The following is a 16,147-nucleotide window of genomic DNA, read 5'->3' on the forward strand; positions in this document are numbered from 1 at the left end:
TGCAAAATGCCCAATATGGTCTTTTTAGCACTATAATCTCACAGTCTGTTTGTCCTTTTGGTTCCAAAATTCTTGCATATAATAAATTCTGTAATTAAAACACCGTAATCCTTATGCATCCTTACTCATCAGTCTGGACTTTCTTTGCTATTATATTATTTAAAAATATGTGATTTTCCTCATTTCCTCGTTTCCAATTTCTCAAATGAATTCTTGTTTTTTGTCTTCCAGATGATTCAGACGTACGTCGAGCACATAGAGCGGTCCAAAATGCAGCAGGCGGGGAGTAACAGCCAATCAGAAGGCCCTGGCTGTGGACGAACGTGAGTGGGGTTTCTGTGTGTGCGTTGGTGTGTTACTGTCTGGCGTCTTTGTGTGTTAAACTGTAACTTTCACCCATCGTTTTGTTGATGACGTTTCATGTTTTGTCCAACACGCTCAGTGCTGCGTTGTTTGTCAGGAGCCGTGATGAGCATCTGGTTCACTGACGGAGCTAAAGTACAAAGACAAGCTGCAGCCATTATGGGCCATGCATAAAGTAATTTGAAAAAACTGAGAGTTTGGAGTTAATTTGCCAGCTTGCAGTGTTCAGCAGTTACCCAGCCCATGTGCATGAAGCACGATGAGGAGCAGGGCATCTGGTGCAGCCTCTGAATATTAGTCATGTCCTGCAATATGTTCACTAATTCCTAAAATATCTCTGTTTCAAAACTGAGTTCTGCTACATTGTCTGCTTAAAAGAATCCCAATGCATCCAAGCGTTAACTGTCTGAATTACTGGAGTTCTGAATGAATCTGATAGGTAGAGTTGTGACCTATTTCTGGTTGCATTGTGAATCCTGTTGAGGTTTACAGAATGTATTATTTATTAAGACAAGACTTCATTGCTAAACTGCAGATTATCTGAAGCAGTTTTGATGTGAGGAGGAGAAACAATCCTTTAGGTGTGTAAAAACACCTAAAACCCACCATCGAGGTGTGTTTGTGTGTGTTGTTGTGTCATGGCATGTTCCTGTCTTTCTCTAATCAGTGTCTGTCTTGTCTGTCTTGCTGGCTTGCTCTCTGTGCTGCTGTTTGCACAGTCAACGCCACACATGGAGGAAAAGGTAAATCCAATAAAGTCCCACAACTCCCCTCAGTTCCGCCTTCTAAACGGGCCTGTTTGGACTTCAAATGTGACTGAGAGATGCTGCCTTACTCTTTTTATGTGCTGTGTTTAAAGGAGAATTCCTTCATGCATTTGCTTTACTATAGTTACTGATGCCTGCAATGTATTAATGATGTTGCATTCTCACGATTAATTATGAAATGAGGAATAAATCAAAGGTCATGCTGAGCAGTGCGATGCATCATTTCCAGATTTCTTCTCCCTCATGTGTTTGTCTGCCACTCCGTCTGTCCGTCTGTCCGTCTGTCCATCTGCCTTCCTTGCTTGTCTGTTGCTCTGTGCTTGTTGTACTGTATATAATATTATACATCAAATTAAGGGTTTTATTCCAGACCTTTTCTGTTTCTATGTTAAGTTCTTGCAACGTTTTGAGTTTTCTCTGGGTGCTTTCTCTCCACAGTCCAAAAACACAGTTTTAATGGACCGGACACTTTGCAGGAACAGTTTGACATTTTGTGGAATACGGTTATTCACTTTATTTGTTAGATTAGACAGACACTCTCATATCTATAGAAAATAAAATATGGAAAAAAATAGGACTGGGAACAGCTTTAACAAGGTAAACTAAAACAGCCTAATTCAAATAGAGAACAAAAACACACGGAACATTTACAGATATTTTTATTATATATTTTGGGGAGAAACACTTAATTTACAGATTTTCCTCAATATTTACAGTAAAACACCTTCTAAAAGTTGCACCATGAAACAGTTTGATTTTCTAGATTTGGTCTAAATTATTACGATCAAACACTCTCAGTTCAATGTTAACGCGTGGTTATTTTGGAAGATAAAGTACAGTTCTTAAATTATTAAGTGGAAAATTTACAATATCAACCAACTATTCACAAATAATTCTGCAGAGCCCCTCAGGAGCAACAAAAACTAAAAATTACCTTTCTACAATGTAAAGTGTAGACCAGGGGTGTCAAACATGCGGCCCGCAGGCCAAAACTGGCCCGCTAGAGGGTCCAATCGGGTCCGTGGGACGACTTCGTAAAGTTGTCCTGCAGGCCGACTTTGGGTCTGCAGTTTTTCAGAGGGAAAAATTACAGAGAAGACATTAACTGTAAATTGTAAATTTGTTAAACTAGAAATTTAAAATAATTTCTAGACCTTGACAACTTGTTTAATCATAAACTAAAATACTATATTGCACATTGTTCTTTTGTTTTATGGTGTCTCATTTTTGTAATATTTTTCTTGCTTTTTGTCTGTTTTTTGTCTGACTTTTGTCATTTGTCTCATGTTTTTGTTGTTTTGTTTCTTGTTTTAGTCGTTTCATATTTCCTTTATGTCTTTCTTGTGTTTTTTGTCTCATTTTTGTCATTTTGTGTTTTGCTTTATTTGTTGTTTTGTGTCGTTTTTATCGCTTTGTTTGTTATTTTTTTCTCGTTTTTATCGTTTGTCCATTGTTTTGTCTCTTTGTAACTTTTTTGTCTAATTTTTGTCTCTTTTTTTTAGTTTCATGTTGTTTGTCTCTTTTTTGTCATTTTGTTTCTCGCTTTTGTCGTTTTGTGTTTCATTTTTGTAATATTGTCTTATTTTTGTTGTTTTTTTTGTCTTTTTTTGTCTGACTTTTGTTGCTTTGATCAGAAAGTAAAACACTATATCATTCAGTTTCAGATACTTGTGACTAAAAGTTTTGTGCCTTTTTGTAGATCTATAAGTTGTAATGTGTAAATGATAAACTGAAGCATAATGTTGTTGAAGTAGTTCCTTAAATGTGAACATTTTCAAAATTGTACGTTTTGGCACTAAAACAAAGGAAAAATATGGAGTTGACGTTATTTATAAGTTATTGTGCTCTGATTTACTTTACTGATCCGGCCCACTTCAGATCATATTGGGCTGAATGTGGCCCCTGAACTGAAATGAGTTTGACACCTGTGGTGTAGATCAACACCACAATTTACAAAAATAAGAGTTTTATTTTAATAAATAAATACCTTAACATTATGGGAACATTATGTTGAATGTAATCCAAAAAGTTTACTTAACTTGTATGGAAAAATTACAGCTGTCGGATGTAAAATTACGCATTAGTATGTAACTAGTAAGATTCGCATCACAATTACGAGGAAAAATGTTAAATTGATGGTATGACCATAAACCTTTACAAAAAGAGCTACTCATGTAATTATAGATAATTACCGTCTTTCTATGTAAATGTTAAATGTATGTTTGTAATTTAAGAAAGCAGAAAAAATACAGCATACATAATGTATTAAATGTTTTGCAAAGAAACCTAAGAAATAAACGTAAATTGGAAACTGTTGGGTTGTTTATTTACAGATAATGTCTGTAATTGTAGAGATTTCTAAATTTAAAAAACAGCAAACAGAAATGTACTGTAAAATTTAAGATATATTTTTCATAAAATTTAGATTTTTTACAGTGTTTTTTACAGTATGAAGCTGGTTAGTTTAACAACTTCACTAGATCTTTACAAAAGTAAAAAATCTGCACATCTAAAGCTCAATTTACGTCTCACAGGATTAACCAATAATAGAGCAATTTTAGCATTTTATTGAGGGTTAGGTGTTTTAATATTTCTTGTTTTTTTGCCTGGCAAATTTAAAGGTTGCCAGATCCAGTCATACTGTTGAAAGTAGTTTTCAATTTAAACCAACTGACATTAACTTCACATTTATACGGATTTAATTTAATATTTTCAGCAAGAAAGCACCTCAGCATAATTCTCAAAATGTTGGGCTGCTCCTTTAAATGTGACTCTGAAATGGCCAGGAATGTGAGGCTATTTTGTGCCTTGATTCTGATGCATGTTAGGATGAGCTGCAGCCCTGCAGAGCAATAAAAGATTAAATGTAATGAATGGAGAAGTGACAGTCATTCTCACGTTAGTGTCCACCTCCTCCGTGTCTTTTCTGCCAGCAGCAAAGCGGAGCGCCCGCCGTCGTTGAGCCTGTACCCCAGCGGCGAGGGCATGGTACGTGGGGGTCTCGGGGGGGCTAGGATGATGCCCGGGAAAGACATCTGGCAGGTCAGCGAGCTCGGCCAACCTACCTTCACCTCCGCCTATCAGGTGGGACAGACGGCGGCCCTGTCCTCCTCCACGACCACAACCGCAGCCCGGGGAGTGGAAGGGGAAGGGGAAGGGGAAGGGGCCGGCCTTACGGCTGCTAGCCGTGGACCGCCTCCCTCCCACGCCTGCTTGTGTCACGTCACAGGGAACTATTTTATATCAGATCACTTGGAAATCTGCTCCTTTAAAAGGCAGATTTGTTGACTCAAGCAGGGACCATTTTTTTCATGCAGTTTCTTTTTTTTTTTTTTTTAACTGTGGAATTCTTTTGTTCTGTGATGGTGGAGCTTCTATCATGTGTCGTGTTTTAATTTACACTTGTGTCGCTTAAGCTTGTGTTTCCAAGTGTTTTTTTTTTTTTTTTTAAAGAAAAACTATGCTCATCGTCTCAGTTGATGGCATATAGTGCTTTATACATGAGAAAAAAAAAACAAGGAGCTTTGCTTTCTTGCCGTTATTCCTGGTAAATCATTCAAATTGTTCTGAGAGCAGAAATAAAGGTTAAAATGTGCATTTTGAGGTTAGAATGCTGCACATCTTATGAAGGCCAACAATGTTTTTAATCCAGGATTTAATGTGCACACTATATTTAGAGAAATAAAGTGAAGTTTTGATGTATCTAATCAGTTCTAAGCCATCACTTTGAAAATATATACAGATTACTTGACCTTTTATCTTCCCTGAGCAGTTCAGGAACAAACAGATGAAGTATTTATATCCATGGCTTTTAGCCATCGAGACGGCTAAAATTACCAAAGAAGGGATGTTAAACTTCACAATTAACAGTGCAAAATGAGGGAATCTAGTAAGAAAATGTGGCTTTTCTCCCAAAATGTGAGCAATAGAACAGTATGTGCTTTAAATCTATTGTTTTCTTCCCAATGTCTTTACAAAAACTTTAAATTAGTGATAATACACTCTCTGGTATCATTTCACCAGCAGCAAAAGCTTAAAAGCCATTAAAACCAGTTTCTAGAGGTCAATGAAGTTGCGCAGGCATTATAGATGAAAGTAAGTGTTGGTCTGCCTTCATTATGGGATGCTCATATGTTGTTTTTCTCTCGTTCCCATATCAACGCGTCATCACACACATGAAGGAGGACGGATCAGAATCGGACTCGGTGGCGGCAACACCCAGCAGCACAGGAAGCAAGTCCAACACGCCCACCTCCTCCGTCCCCTCTGCCACCGTCACCCCCATCAATGAGGGATTCCTGCCGCCCTCTGAGTTCGACGCCATGCGATCCGGGAACCGCAGGAAAAGTGCCAAGCGTCTCAGCCGCAATATGGAAGTGCAAGTCTCCCAGGAAACAAGGAATGTCAGCATCGGTAAGAAGATGTCCACAGGAGCATCTTTTAGTGTCCACCTTTGTAAAAATGTTCATCCAGCGTGTCATCCTGGTGTGTTTCTGCTGTAAATACCAGGAATGGGAAGTAGCGATGAATGGTCAGAATTTCAGGAGATCATTGATTCCACCCCTGAGCTGGACATGTGTGTGGACCCCCGAGTGTACGGAGGAGGAAACAGGTACATGCACAGTAAACCAACAGTAAAACTCTAGAATCTAACAAAAAGTACCCAAAACAAGATTGGTATCTCTTTTTGACTTCATTAAGGGGTTTAAATGGCCTTGCTGTACCCGTGTTTGTGAACTTTCATGCATATTTACTACAAAACACTTGCATTTTACATATATATATTCATCACATCTGTACTTATCTTTGTCAGAATTAAGCTTTGTCAGTACTCTAAGTGCAGATTTCATGTTTATGAAGGCTCAAACATACAGGTACATCAGTGTGGTTTAATCAAGACCAGTAACAATTTTCCAAGCCACAAAATATTCTTGAATCCTTCTGCTAAAGGTGAAAAGTAAAAATCACCAACATTTTGATTGCAATGTTACTCCTACATGTGCAGCGTCTCGTTAACCCTTAGATGTATGAGTGATTGGATCCTACACTCTTCCATAAGTGGGTCAAAAATGACCTGTATAAGAATCAATGTGTTTTTATGCGATTTTTGTCATTTTGGTTAAGAACAATCATTTTTATTATTGTTGGTATTATATATTTGTCCACACAAGAATGATTTCATGTTTGAAACATGTTCATTTTTCACTTTATAACAGATTTCGAATATTTTGATAACTGAAAAAGAGGAATATTATACAGAACAGCAATAGAAGAATGTCAGCATCCATTTTGTTGACATTTTTCCACTCTTTTCCTCCAGCTGTTGCTGCTCTCTGTCTCTCTGATGAAGTCTGTGCACTTCATCACCTCTGTATAATATTATCAGTGTTAAAGAGGTTGGGGTAGTAATACAAATATTACAATTTATTTAAAGTATAAATGGTTACTTAAAAATTTGAATGGAATGATTTCAAAAGCATGTTTTTTGAGGAATAGCTGGAAAATGAAATGGTAAAAAGTTTTCATAACAAAGATATTACAAGAAAACAATCTCACTGGGTCGTTTTTGACCCACTTATGCATCTAAGAGTTAAAGAAGTGATATGTTTTCATAGACTCAAGTAAAAGTAGATTTGGCTCATTGTCTGATTGAATCCTAATTTGTGTGTGCTTCAGCCCCTCTCAGGGCATAGTTAACGAGGCCTTCGGCATCAACACCGACTCCCTCTACCACGAGATCAAAGACGCCAAGTCAGACATCATCGGGGATGTTGACGCAGGTGCAGAGCTGCTAGGTACGGGCTCTGCTTCACATTTAAATGTTTTTATTGGTTCATTATGGAAACCTTTATTTGAGAGGCCTACGTTGTGCCACGAAATGCGTCGTTGCTGGTTGCAACTTTCTGTTTTTGTCAAGAAAAATACACGAGGTGCTCACTTTCAAACAGCGACAGTAAAACTTGATTTGTACTGAATGCTAACAGGCCGATGTGTGATATTCCTCAGAATATGTGTAAACCTCCAAGGCAGGAACAATAAGGGCTGATACATGTGTGTGCTACACAAAGCCGGCATCTGTTTTTTCTTTGCATTACTGCAGGGTATGAGCTCCATGTGAGGCTGTGTGAAGATGTCCCTGCACTCATTATTTCTATGCATGAAGGCTGCAGCACAACTCTGCATCACTGCAGTCACCCACAAAAAACTCACACATTGGACTGCAACCCCAGCAGCTCATTCATGCAATGTTACCTTTACAGTTTATTTAAGTTATGTTTGCTTGTTTTCTCTCTCTCTCTTTTTGTTTAATGGGGCAGATGCCTGTTTAATGCGGTTTGTTTTGAAGGTTTTTACTTTAACCCTCTGAACCCAAGGCAGGTTCTGTATGTTGTTCGCTCCTGTTAAATTTTGACTCACAGTAGACTAAAGTTTCACTGTAATACAAAGTCCTACACCTCTATGGAAACAGCACAACCATGACAATAAATAGAGAGAACTCAAAAATGCTTTTCCTTGTAGTGTACCAAAGTTCTAATGCCAAAATCGTTAATTTCTTGATTATTTATTGCACAGAAATTTAAATGAACTGGAATAAACTGCAACAGGTGTTATTAATACTGTAAAAAAAACTCTATATCTATATGTCTATTGACTCTACATAGTATAGACATTTTAAAACCTAAATTTTTAAGATTTTTTCATACTTGCGTGCTATGTGCTTTGTGTAAACACAGCCTGGCCAAGGTCCCAAAATTTTTTGTCATGTGGTTTTTGGTTGCAGCTGAGTCATCAGTAATTTCACAGTTGCACCAAGGAACTCAGAATTTATTGTTTTTTACAGAATCTGGTTAATGCAAATCATTATTTTTTGAGGAATTTTCAGACATGCAGAATAAGTGATTTTAGGCTTAGATTTGCTAAAGTTTCCAAGGAAACAGCATGTTATCGATGACTATCTTATGGATTGTTGGAAAGATGAAAATCCAATGGTTACTTTCTGTTTTTACAGTTGATAAATGGTGTGATTTTAAACAAACATATCATACTGTTGGTAGGATTGAAGGTTCAGAGGGTTAATCATTAATTTGTCTATTTCTTTTCATATTTTTCAGATATTCAGTGCACTTTGTTTCATTACATCACTCCCCATTTTGGGAGTCTAGTCTTTGGGGGAATACTCGTTTCTTTTCTAGGATTTGGATTGCTTAGGGTTTTGATTTGATCTCCCTGAATTTGATGCAGCAGAAAGATTAAGGGAAGTTTGAGCCGTTCTCTTGTCCATCTGTTAACCTCTCACCCGTTTCTTTTCCCCCCCTTTTATGTGCTTCTGCTGGTGACACCCATAGGCGAGTTCTCAGGTGTGTATCTGAACATGCATTTGTTTTTCTCTTACTCTCTTAACTCTTCTCTACTCTCCAGACTCCACATGGAAAAAGCAGATATTACTCAAATCAGAAAACTGCACTGAAATGTAGTGGCAATTATTAATATATTCATTTACAGCTTGGACGAGCAATTGGAAATTTAGAAATTATCATGATGCAAATATCCATAAATATAGACTGGAGCAGTTTTTTAAAAATCTCTTTGAATTTGTAGTGAGATTTTATTAATATTTAGTGATTAGCACAAGCTGTACCTGTTTTCATGTTCACATATATTTAATTACACCATAAAAAAACATTTGAAAAACATAGAATAGATTCAATATTTTTGAATAATTCACCTCCTGCATCACAGAAATCTGCGTCTTTGATTCTTATTTCATAATGAAGGTCAGTTTGCAGCTTCTGTGTTAAAGTTAATGCTTACTATCAGCATCCTCTCTCCTCCTGTTCTTCTCTTTTTCTCGCTCATCTCTAATCTATGCCCACTCCTCTGTCTCTCCTCTTCTTCTTCTTCTTTTGCCTCCAGTCCGTGATGATTTCTTCGGTAAGGCGCCTCTTGCCCTGCGCTTGTGGCCCACGTTTGCTTGTTGTGTCATTCCCTGACCTCCAGCTTTCACATCCCTCTGGTCACTTCTTTGTGTCTGTTTTCATGTGGCTTTGTATTTATATTTTGTGCCACCTTTGCATCTCACCTACCTGAAATATTAGTATTCCTCAATAAAGAGCTACTGCAGAAGACCTTGTGGTAAACATTCAGCCAGCTGTGTTGACACTAAGGGTCGACTGATGATACTGAATAATCGAAGAGGCCAATAATTGATATTTGGAACAATTTGCAGTAAATATGAACATTTTATTAACAGTGCACCTAATTTGTGTGTGTATATATATATATATATATATATATATATATATATATATATATATATATATATATATATATATATATATATATATATATATATATATATAAATGCATATATATCAACCCTTTAAGACTTACCTTTGTGCAAATCTGCCAGGATATTTTGTTACATTTTTACATACTGTTGTGCAATTTTTTGGAGTATTTGTATTTGCTTTTCATCAATATAATTGTTATATCCCAAATTTTAATAATATGGATTGACTTATGTCTTAACTAGTACAATAAATTGCATAAAAGTGCAATAAACCTTTAAAAATGAAAATCCTTTTTATTTTTTTTCACATGTATTTCAAAATACAGAAATTGCATAGCTGTATCCCTCAAATTTGAAAATGTGAAAAAGTTGACAATATCCCATGGTCTCGTTTATAAAGATTTTTGTAATGTGTGCTTTATTGTGTATTTTTACAAACACATCAACGAAAAAGCGCTCTGAGACATGGTGAATGTATGAAACATTAGTGTAGCTCCCCAGATTTTACATGCAAAAAGAATGATTGCTCTATCTTATTTGGTTTCAAATTTATCATCAATCAAAAATTAATATACAATCGTAGTGCCCATGCTCTGCTGGGCCCTATAAGGTTAAAGAAAGTTTTTCAACATTTAAGCTTTGGTGTTAACAGACTGAAGTTTAAATGTCTATGCAGGACGTTGGTTAAGACCACAGAGTGACTGTCTTTGAGCAAAAGTGCTGCATTTTAAAAAATGCCTTTTATTGGCAGTCAGTTAATGAAACAAACAACACATTAAAATGCAGAAATGCTGAATTTTGGATCCAGACTGAAGATTGGTTGATGCCTAGTTGGCCTGATATTGAGCAATAAAATAAAAACCCATTTTGTTTAAAACGGAAACACAATGATATAATTGTACAGGTATACTGCAGAACTTAGAGAAGAAGAAAAATGTTAAAAATAGAAATGCATGTGTAGGAAAATATGCATGAGAATTAGCTTAGTTAGCTTTAATAAATCATTTTCTGGAAGAGCTGAGTCCCGTAACTGCAGTGGAAACCTGCTGTCATGAGGTAAAGTTGCTCCATTTTATAAAATTTGGGGAACAAACAATCCGAAATAATTGATATATCAGAAATACTGTATGTATGCTCATCAAAAACATAAATCTTACGCCTGTTTGACTCAGTAGCTTCAAAGTCCAGAATATGAAAGTTCTATATTAATAGATTTTAGGTAATAAGTTGTAATTTGTGTTACAGTTAAAACTAATTCTGAGCTGCAAATTGAACCCAAACAGAGGATAACTTGTTTTTCTGTCTCTGCAGTCAGATCACCAAGTAATCCTCGCAGGCTTTTCTAATCTGTGTCCAGTACAACCCACCACCAGTCCTTTGAAAATATAACAACCTCTTGGCATTTTTTTTTTTTTTTTGGTTTGTTCTCATGTCTGAAATTTTCTCTGTTGGAATTTCAGCTCAAAGTTTGTTTGTACTTGGCTTTTGTTGCACAATGCTTGCTGCTTCCGTGTGCGTTTTTCAGTTAATTTCTGGCAATAATTAAGATAATTAAGGTTGATTAACAAATTAATTTATTATGGTTTAGAGATAAACTCTGAATTCAGCATATATTTGCACACATGAAACTACATTTTGTACTTTGAACTGTAAAAATGTATTTTAAAAAGTATATTTTGCAATATTTTACAGCTAACCTTTCTTTGTTACCCTGACTTTACATCATTGTTAAAACCAGAACAATAATCTGACCATAAATTTTAGATTTAATTGATTTATTAAACCTGTCATGTAGAAATCTTTCATCTTTCTCCCACAACAAGCTTTTATTTTGGTTCAGCTGGAAGTCAGTGTTACCAAAGATACTGAGAAATGCATTTTACCTTCACTTAATTGGATTTACTGACAAATGGATGTTGTGTATTATGTGTGATAAGTAACGGAAACGTGAATGTGGCTGTTTCAGGGATGGGCAAAGAGGTGGAGAACCTGCTGACAGAGAACAAACAGCTCCTAGAGACCAAGTAAGAGTTGTGTTAATCTTCATTTGTGTTCACTTTTTCCCCTTCATCCAAAGAAAACAATATTAACTGAAAGATTTGTCATGTTAAAATAAGGCAGACGTTCGTGTGATTGGTTTAAAATGATGGATGATCTGCATGTTCGTCAAGACGAAAGCTTTGATGTGTGATTTTACTGTCTGTCTCTCTGCTCTTTGCTCGCCAGAAACGCTCTGAACATTGTGAAAAACGACCTTATAGCCAAAGTGGACGAGCTGTCGGGGGAGCAGGAGGTGCTGAGGGAGGAGCTGGAGGCGGTGAGGCAGTCCAAGAACAAGGTGGACGCAAGAGTCAAAGAACTGGAAGAAGAACTCAAGAGGTGAAAATGACTTTTGTTTTTTAAACAATTGAAGGTGCTAATGAATGAAGCTTCCTGAATGTGTTAAATTCAGTGTGAAAGAATTTCTACCTGCAGTGTCTTAGAACAAGAATGTAATGTGCAATATGTACACTACCGTTCAAAAGTTTAGAGTCACTTAGAAATGTCCTTAATTTTGAAAGAAAAGCATTTTTTTCAATGAGGATGGCATTAAATTAATCAGAAGTACAGTGCAGACATTGTTAATGTGGTCAGTGACCATTTTAGCTGTAAATCCCTTGTGTAATTTTGTTAACACATGAATAAAAGTGTGAGTTTTCATGGAAAACATAAAATTCTCTGGGTGACCCCAACTTTTTTTTTAGTTTTTATTATCCTTTATTAATCCCACGAGGGTTTTTTTTGAACGGTAGTGTATTTCATCAGGAAATACAGACAAAAGACATAAAATGCATGTTAAACAAGAAAAGTACTCATAGTGCCGAGTAGCTGCTCAATCATTGTATCATTTCCAACGGATAAGTCCCGATAACTGCAGTCTGCAGCGGTGGATTTTCAGTAGGATCACAGTCATGTGATCGTCAGCAGGCAGCTGATGTAGCGTCCTCTTGTTGTCATAGTTACAGTGACGCTGCACGTTTAACAAATCCATAGATCCAGACTATAAGCTGCATCACTGCCAAAATCTAATCACTTGGTCCATGTGTCATTTCTGACCTTCCCTGAAAATTTCATTCAAATCTATTAGTCCGTTTTTGAGTAATGTTGCGCACAGACAGACGGAAGGACAAACATACACCGATCGTCATATAACTCCGCTGCATTTCTCAGTGGAGAAATAAGCACTACAGCAGCTAGAAGAAAGTAAACACAAAAGCTGTTAACCTGGACTCCTTAACCAATGAACTCTGAGAGCATAAACAAACGGATTTGTCTTAGCAACCAACAGAAGAAGTAACATGATAATCTTGAATAATTGCCATTGTTGGCATGTTTAAACATGAGAACCAGAGGACAAAAGGCCTCAGTACAGAGCTCAGTTTTTCTAAGGTGTATCATGTATCGATCAGTTGCGTCTCACAAAATCATTTCTTTAACTTAAGTATCCACTCAGCAGCAGGAGAAGCTCTTTTGTGCTTCTTAAATCTTTAAAGAAAAAAAAGTCTTGGTCCAAATGTGTGTCTTAAACTACTGAAAACCACACATTTTTTTAAATGAGACTGCTAATTTTTGTTAATAGAGAACAGTGATGATATTAGGAGTTATATTAGGACCAACATCTATGGCCAGAATACTGAAGTTTGAAATAGTAAAACTCACCTGTACACAGTTTATAAAGCCACAATATTGTCACAACACAAAATCTCAGCAAGTTAGTTTCACAATACTTATCAAAATACAGGATATTGTTATTTTATATTTAGTTTTTTTGTCTATTTTTTGGCATTTTTTTCCTGCCCAGATAACTTCTTGCAAAACCTCCTTTTCTGTGCAGTGACTCTATTATTATTTATTACACCATATACTTACATTTTCATTCTCCTAGTACAGTTTTACATTTTACACTTAAACTTTCATACTCATGTTGACATTTTTAGGATATATTTTCCGCTCATGTTTATCTTGTATTTTTTTCTTCTGCTTTAATTTCTAAGACTTTGAATGGGAAAAACTGTAACATAAGCAATCGTCCCTCAGGGATTAATAAAATCTGATTCTGAAGATGAGCACAGGAAAAAGTCTAAACGTATAGTTAGTTAGTAAAAATTACAATATAATCATAAAAGCAACTTGCCAGAATACAGATTATTAAACAGAATAGTTATTAGTTTCATAACTTTTGCTAGAAACGCTTTATGAAAACTGATATGGATATTGAGAAGCACAGTGTAAGCCCAGATACAACTATTCAGTACTTGTCTTGCAAAATAAAAACTTGAAAATTGTGTAAGCTTTAAAGTAAATGCACCCATTTGACAACCTCTATCCTCGGGTTGCATCATGTTTTGTTGTCTGATTAAATCGACCCCAGAAACATCTTTAAAAAGACTGAAGCCCCCAATTTTTCTACTAAAATGTGTCTCCTTTGTGTCTAACTGTTCACTTATCTCAAGCAGAATAAAGACGTCTAACTGTGTTTTTGGGCTGCAGGTTAAGAGCAGAAGCTCTCGGTGCGTCCAGAGATTCTAAGGATGAAGGAGGTGATGATGTGAGTAAAACTACTGCTGACAATCTAATACTGTTGTTGATCCTCGTATTACCTGAAAGAGTGAATATTCTGCTCATATTTAATCAGAGTTTTAGTCCAGTGGTTGATTTGTGAGAAAAAATAAATATCTCTGGTGAATTTACTGCAGAAATTCTGTCTTAGTAAACAATAATCTGCTCTCATGTGCCCAGTTTTCATCACCGATGCAAGATGGCGACATGACAATGACCCAGCGGCGGCGGTTCACTCGGGTGGAGATGGCCCGAGTGCTGATGGAGAGGAACCAGTACAAAGAGAGGCTGATGGAGCTGCAGGAGGCTGTACGGTGGACGGAGATGATCAGGTGGGAAGGACAAGATGCTGATTTAAACTGGGGGTCAACAACTTTGGGTTTAACTCTTTTCTTCATTCTTTCATTGCAATATAAGGGTCATTCCAGAATTGGAGGAGATTTGGGCTTCAAAATTTTTGGAAAATAGACTTTCTCTTTTACAGTTTTCTGATACATGTTCATCAATAATAGGTAATAAACTATCAAAGGCTTGATTGGCTCAGCTTACATGGTACAATTTTTATTCCATGTTTTATGTGTTGTTTGCTAACCCTACTGTAATCACAGTAACAGGGTTGCTAATCCATACTATTGTTAGCTTTTTCTCAGCAGTAGAAGCTAGATATTTAGCTGCTGTTACTGCTGACCAAGAGGACAAACTTACTGATGGAAAACAGTGAAGAAAAAGTGAAAAGAATTTGTCTCATCCTGATGATATGCAAAACAGGGTTGCATGAGGTAGAGTGAAACATGTGACAATGTTATGAAAATATGAAAAATAGAAGAGAGGACATAGCTTTGCTCTACCCATTCTTTTGGAAAACTGTTTGATGATGTTAATTCCAGCGTATCATGTCATTCACAGTTTTCTTCCTTTTCTTCCAGCTAAAAAGTTTGTGCTGACAGGGTTGAGTGTATGTTGTGGGACACCCATTCTATGCATAATAATTATTCTTTGAAATATTATGTTGATTAAAAAATGTTCTCACTATTACAAGAGACATCAGTGAAAAAAATAAGGCCAAAAAAAGGAGATTTAAATTTCATTTTAACAGTTTTATTTGAGATTCAATTTGGTCATTGGGGGGTGGGACAAGAGAATAATGGCATTTTAGGGTGAACTCCAGACTGATTTGGTATTTAAAAAAATATTTTTAAGACTTTTTTTTCTCCTAGTTTTTTTTGATTTGGTCTCAGGACAAGTAAATTCACACAACAACTGCATGTTTTAGTATTTTGTACATGGATTATTTGAAATTTGATGGGTGGGACATAAAATGTCCTCCAATTCTGGAGTGATCCATAAAGTCCTGCCCCTCTTAGGAAACAGCACAACCATGACTGGAAGTAGAGAGAGCTCAGAAATGTCTTATGTCACCTTACAATACCATAAATCTTTTTTTTTTTTTTTTAACAGAAATTTCTTTGATTATTTAGTTCAAAATAACTGAAAAAAAAGATATCAACATGCACCAGACAACAGGTGTTAATGATGGTGAAAAAGCGGTGACTCTACATACTATACATACTTGGATTTTTAGTTTCCATACTAACACAAGCTGCAGTTCAGCCCAGTTCTACAAAAAAAAAAATATTTTTGTCATGCTATTGTTGGTCACAGCTGAGTCACTAATAGCTTCTTGGTTGCACAAAAGAGCACAGATTGTTATGTTTTTTTAGAGTGTTGTTGGAGCATATGGTTTATTTTTGGCATTTTTTTAAAAATAAGACATGTAAAGTAAAGACATTTTGATGAAAAGTCTGAAGTTTGAGCTTAGATTTGGCGATCCAATGCAACGATTAGTTCAGGGACTCTTGGAAAGTTGGAAATCTGACAATTCTTTTTGTGTTTCTACAGTTTCTAGTTCTGATTAAGTCAATTAAAGGTTGTCAACATACCAAAATAAATTGAAACATAAGGTTTAAACTTATAGCAGTGTTCTCCAAGAAACTAAGCTACACTGAGCTGAAATTTTATAGATAAGTTGTTTTGCAGTTGTAGACATTTTATATAACTTCCGGTGTATTTAAATTGTTATTTTAAGCTACTCATAGTAAGTTCTCTCACTTACAGAACCAAAATATTA

General features: G+C 36.1%; 1 protein-coding gene across 22 annotated transcripts in view; it reads left to right on the top strand.

Moving 5' to 3' along the window:
• The window catches only part of mapk8ip3 (mitogen-activated protein kinase 8 interacting protein 3), a 47,044-nt gene that overhangs the window by 12,811 nt on the left and 18,086 nt on the right, over window positions 1–16,147 (top strand). For 6 of the 22 annotated variants that reach the window (XM_035945991.2, XM_035945990.2, XM_035945995.2 and 3 more), the window contains exons 4-15: window positions 232–323; window positions 1,083–1,106; window positions 4,064–4,214; window positions 5,312–5,543; window positions 5,640–5,742; window positions 6,807–6,925; window positions 8,477–8,488; window positions 9,045–9,062; window positions 11,387–11,444; window positions 11,647–11,799; window positions 13,951–14,008; window positions 14,200–14,351. In XM_035945991.2, coding sequence (XP_035801884.2) covers window positions 232–323; window positions 1,083–1,106; window positions 4,064–4,214; window positions 5,312–5,543; window positions 5,640–5,742; window positions 6,807–6,925; window positions 8,477–8,488; window positions 9,045–9,062; window positions 11,387–11,444; window positions 11,647–11,799; window positions 13,951–14,008; window positions 14,200–14,351 — 1,172 coding nt within the window. The remainder of the gene's footprint in view (window positions 1–231; window positions 324–1,082; window positions 1,107–4,063; window positions 4,215–5,311; window positions 5,544–5,639; window positions 5,743–6,806; window positions 6,926–8,476; window positions 8,489–9,044; window positions 9,063–11,386; window positions 11,445–11,646; window positions 11,800–13,950; window positions 14,009–14,199; window positions 14,352–16,147) is intronic. The other 16 variants (XM_023265346.3, XM_023265349.3, XM_035945994.2 and 13 more) reach the window with 13 other exon arrangements.

This window comes from Amphiprion ocellaris, chromosome 19 (genome assembly GCF_022539595.1).
Source record: "Amphiprion ocellaris isolate individual 3 ecotype Okinawa chromosome 19, ASM2253959v1, whole genome shotgun sequence".
NCBI lineage: Eukaryota > Metazoa > Chordata > Actinopteri > Pomacentridae > Amphiprion > Amphiprion ocellaris.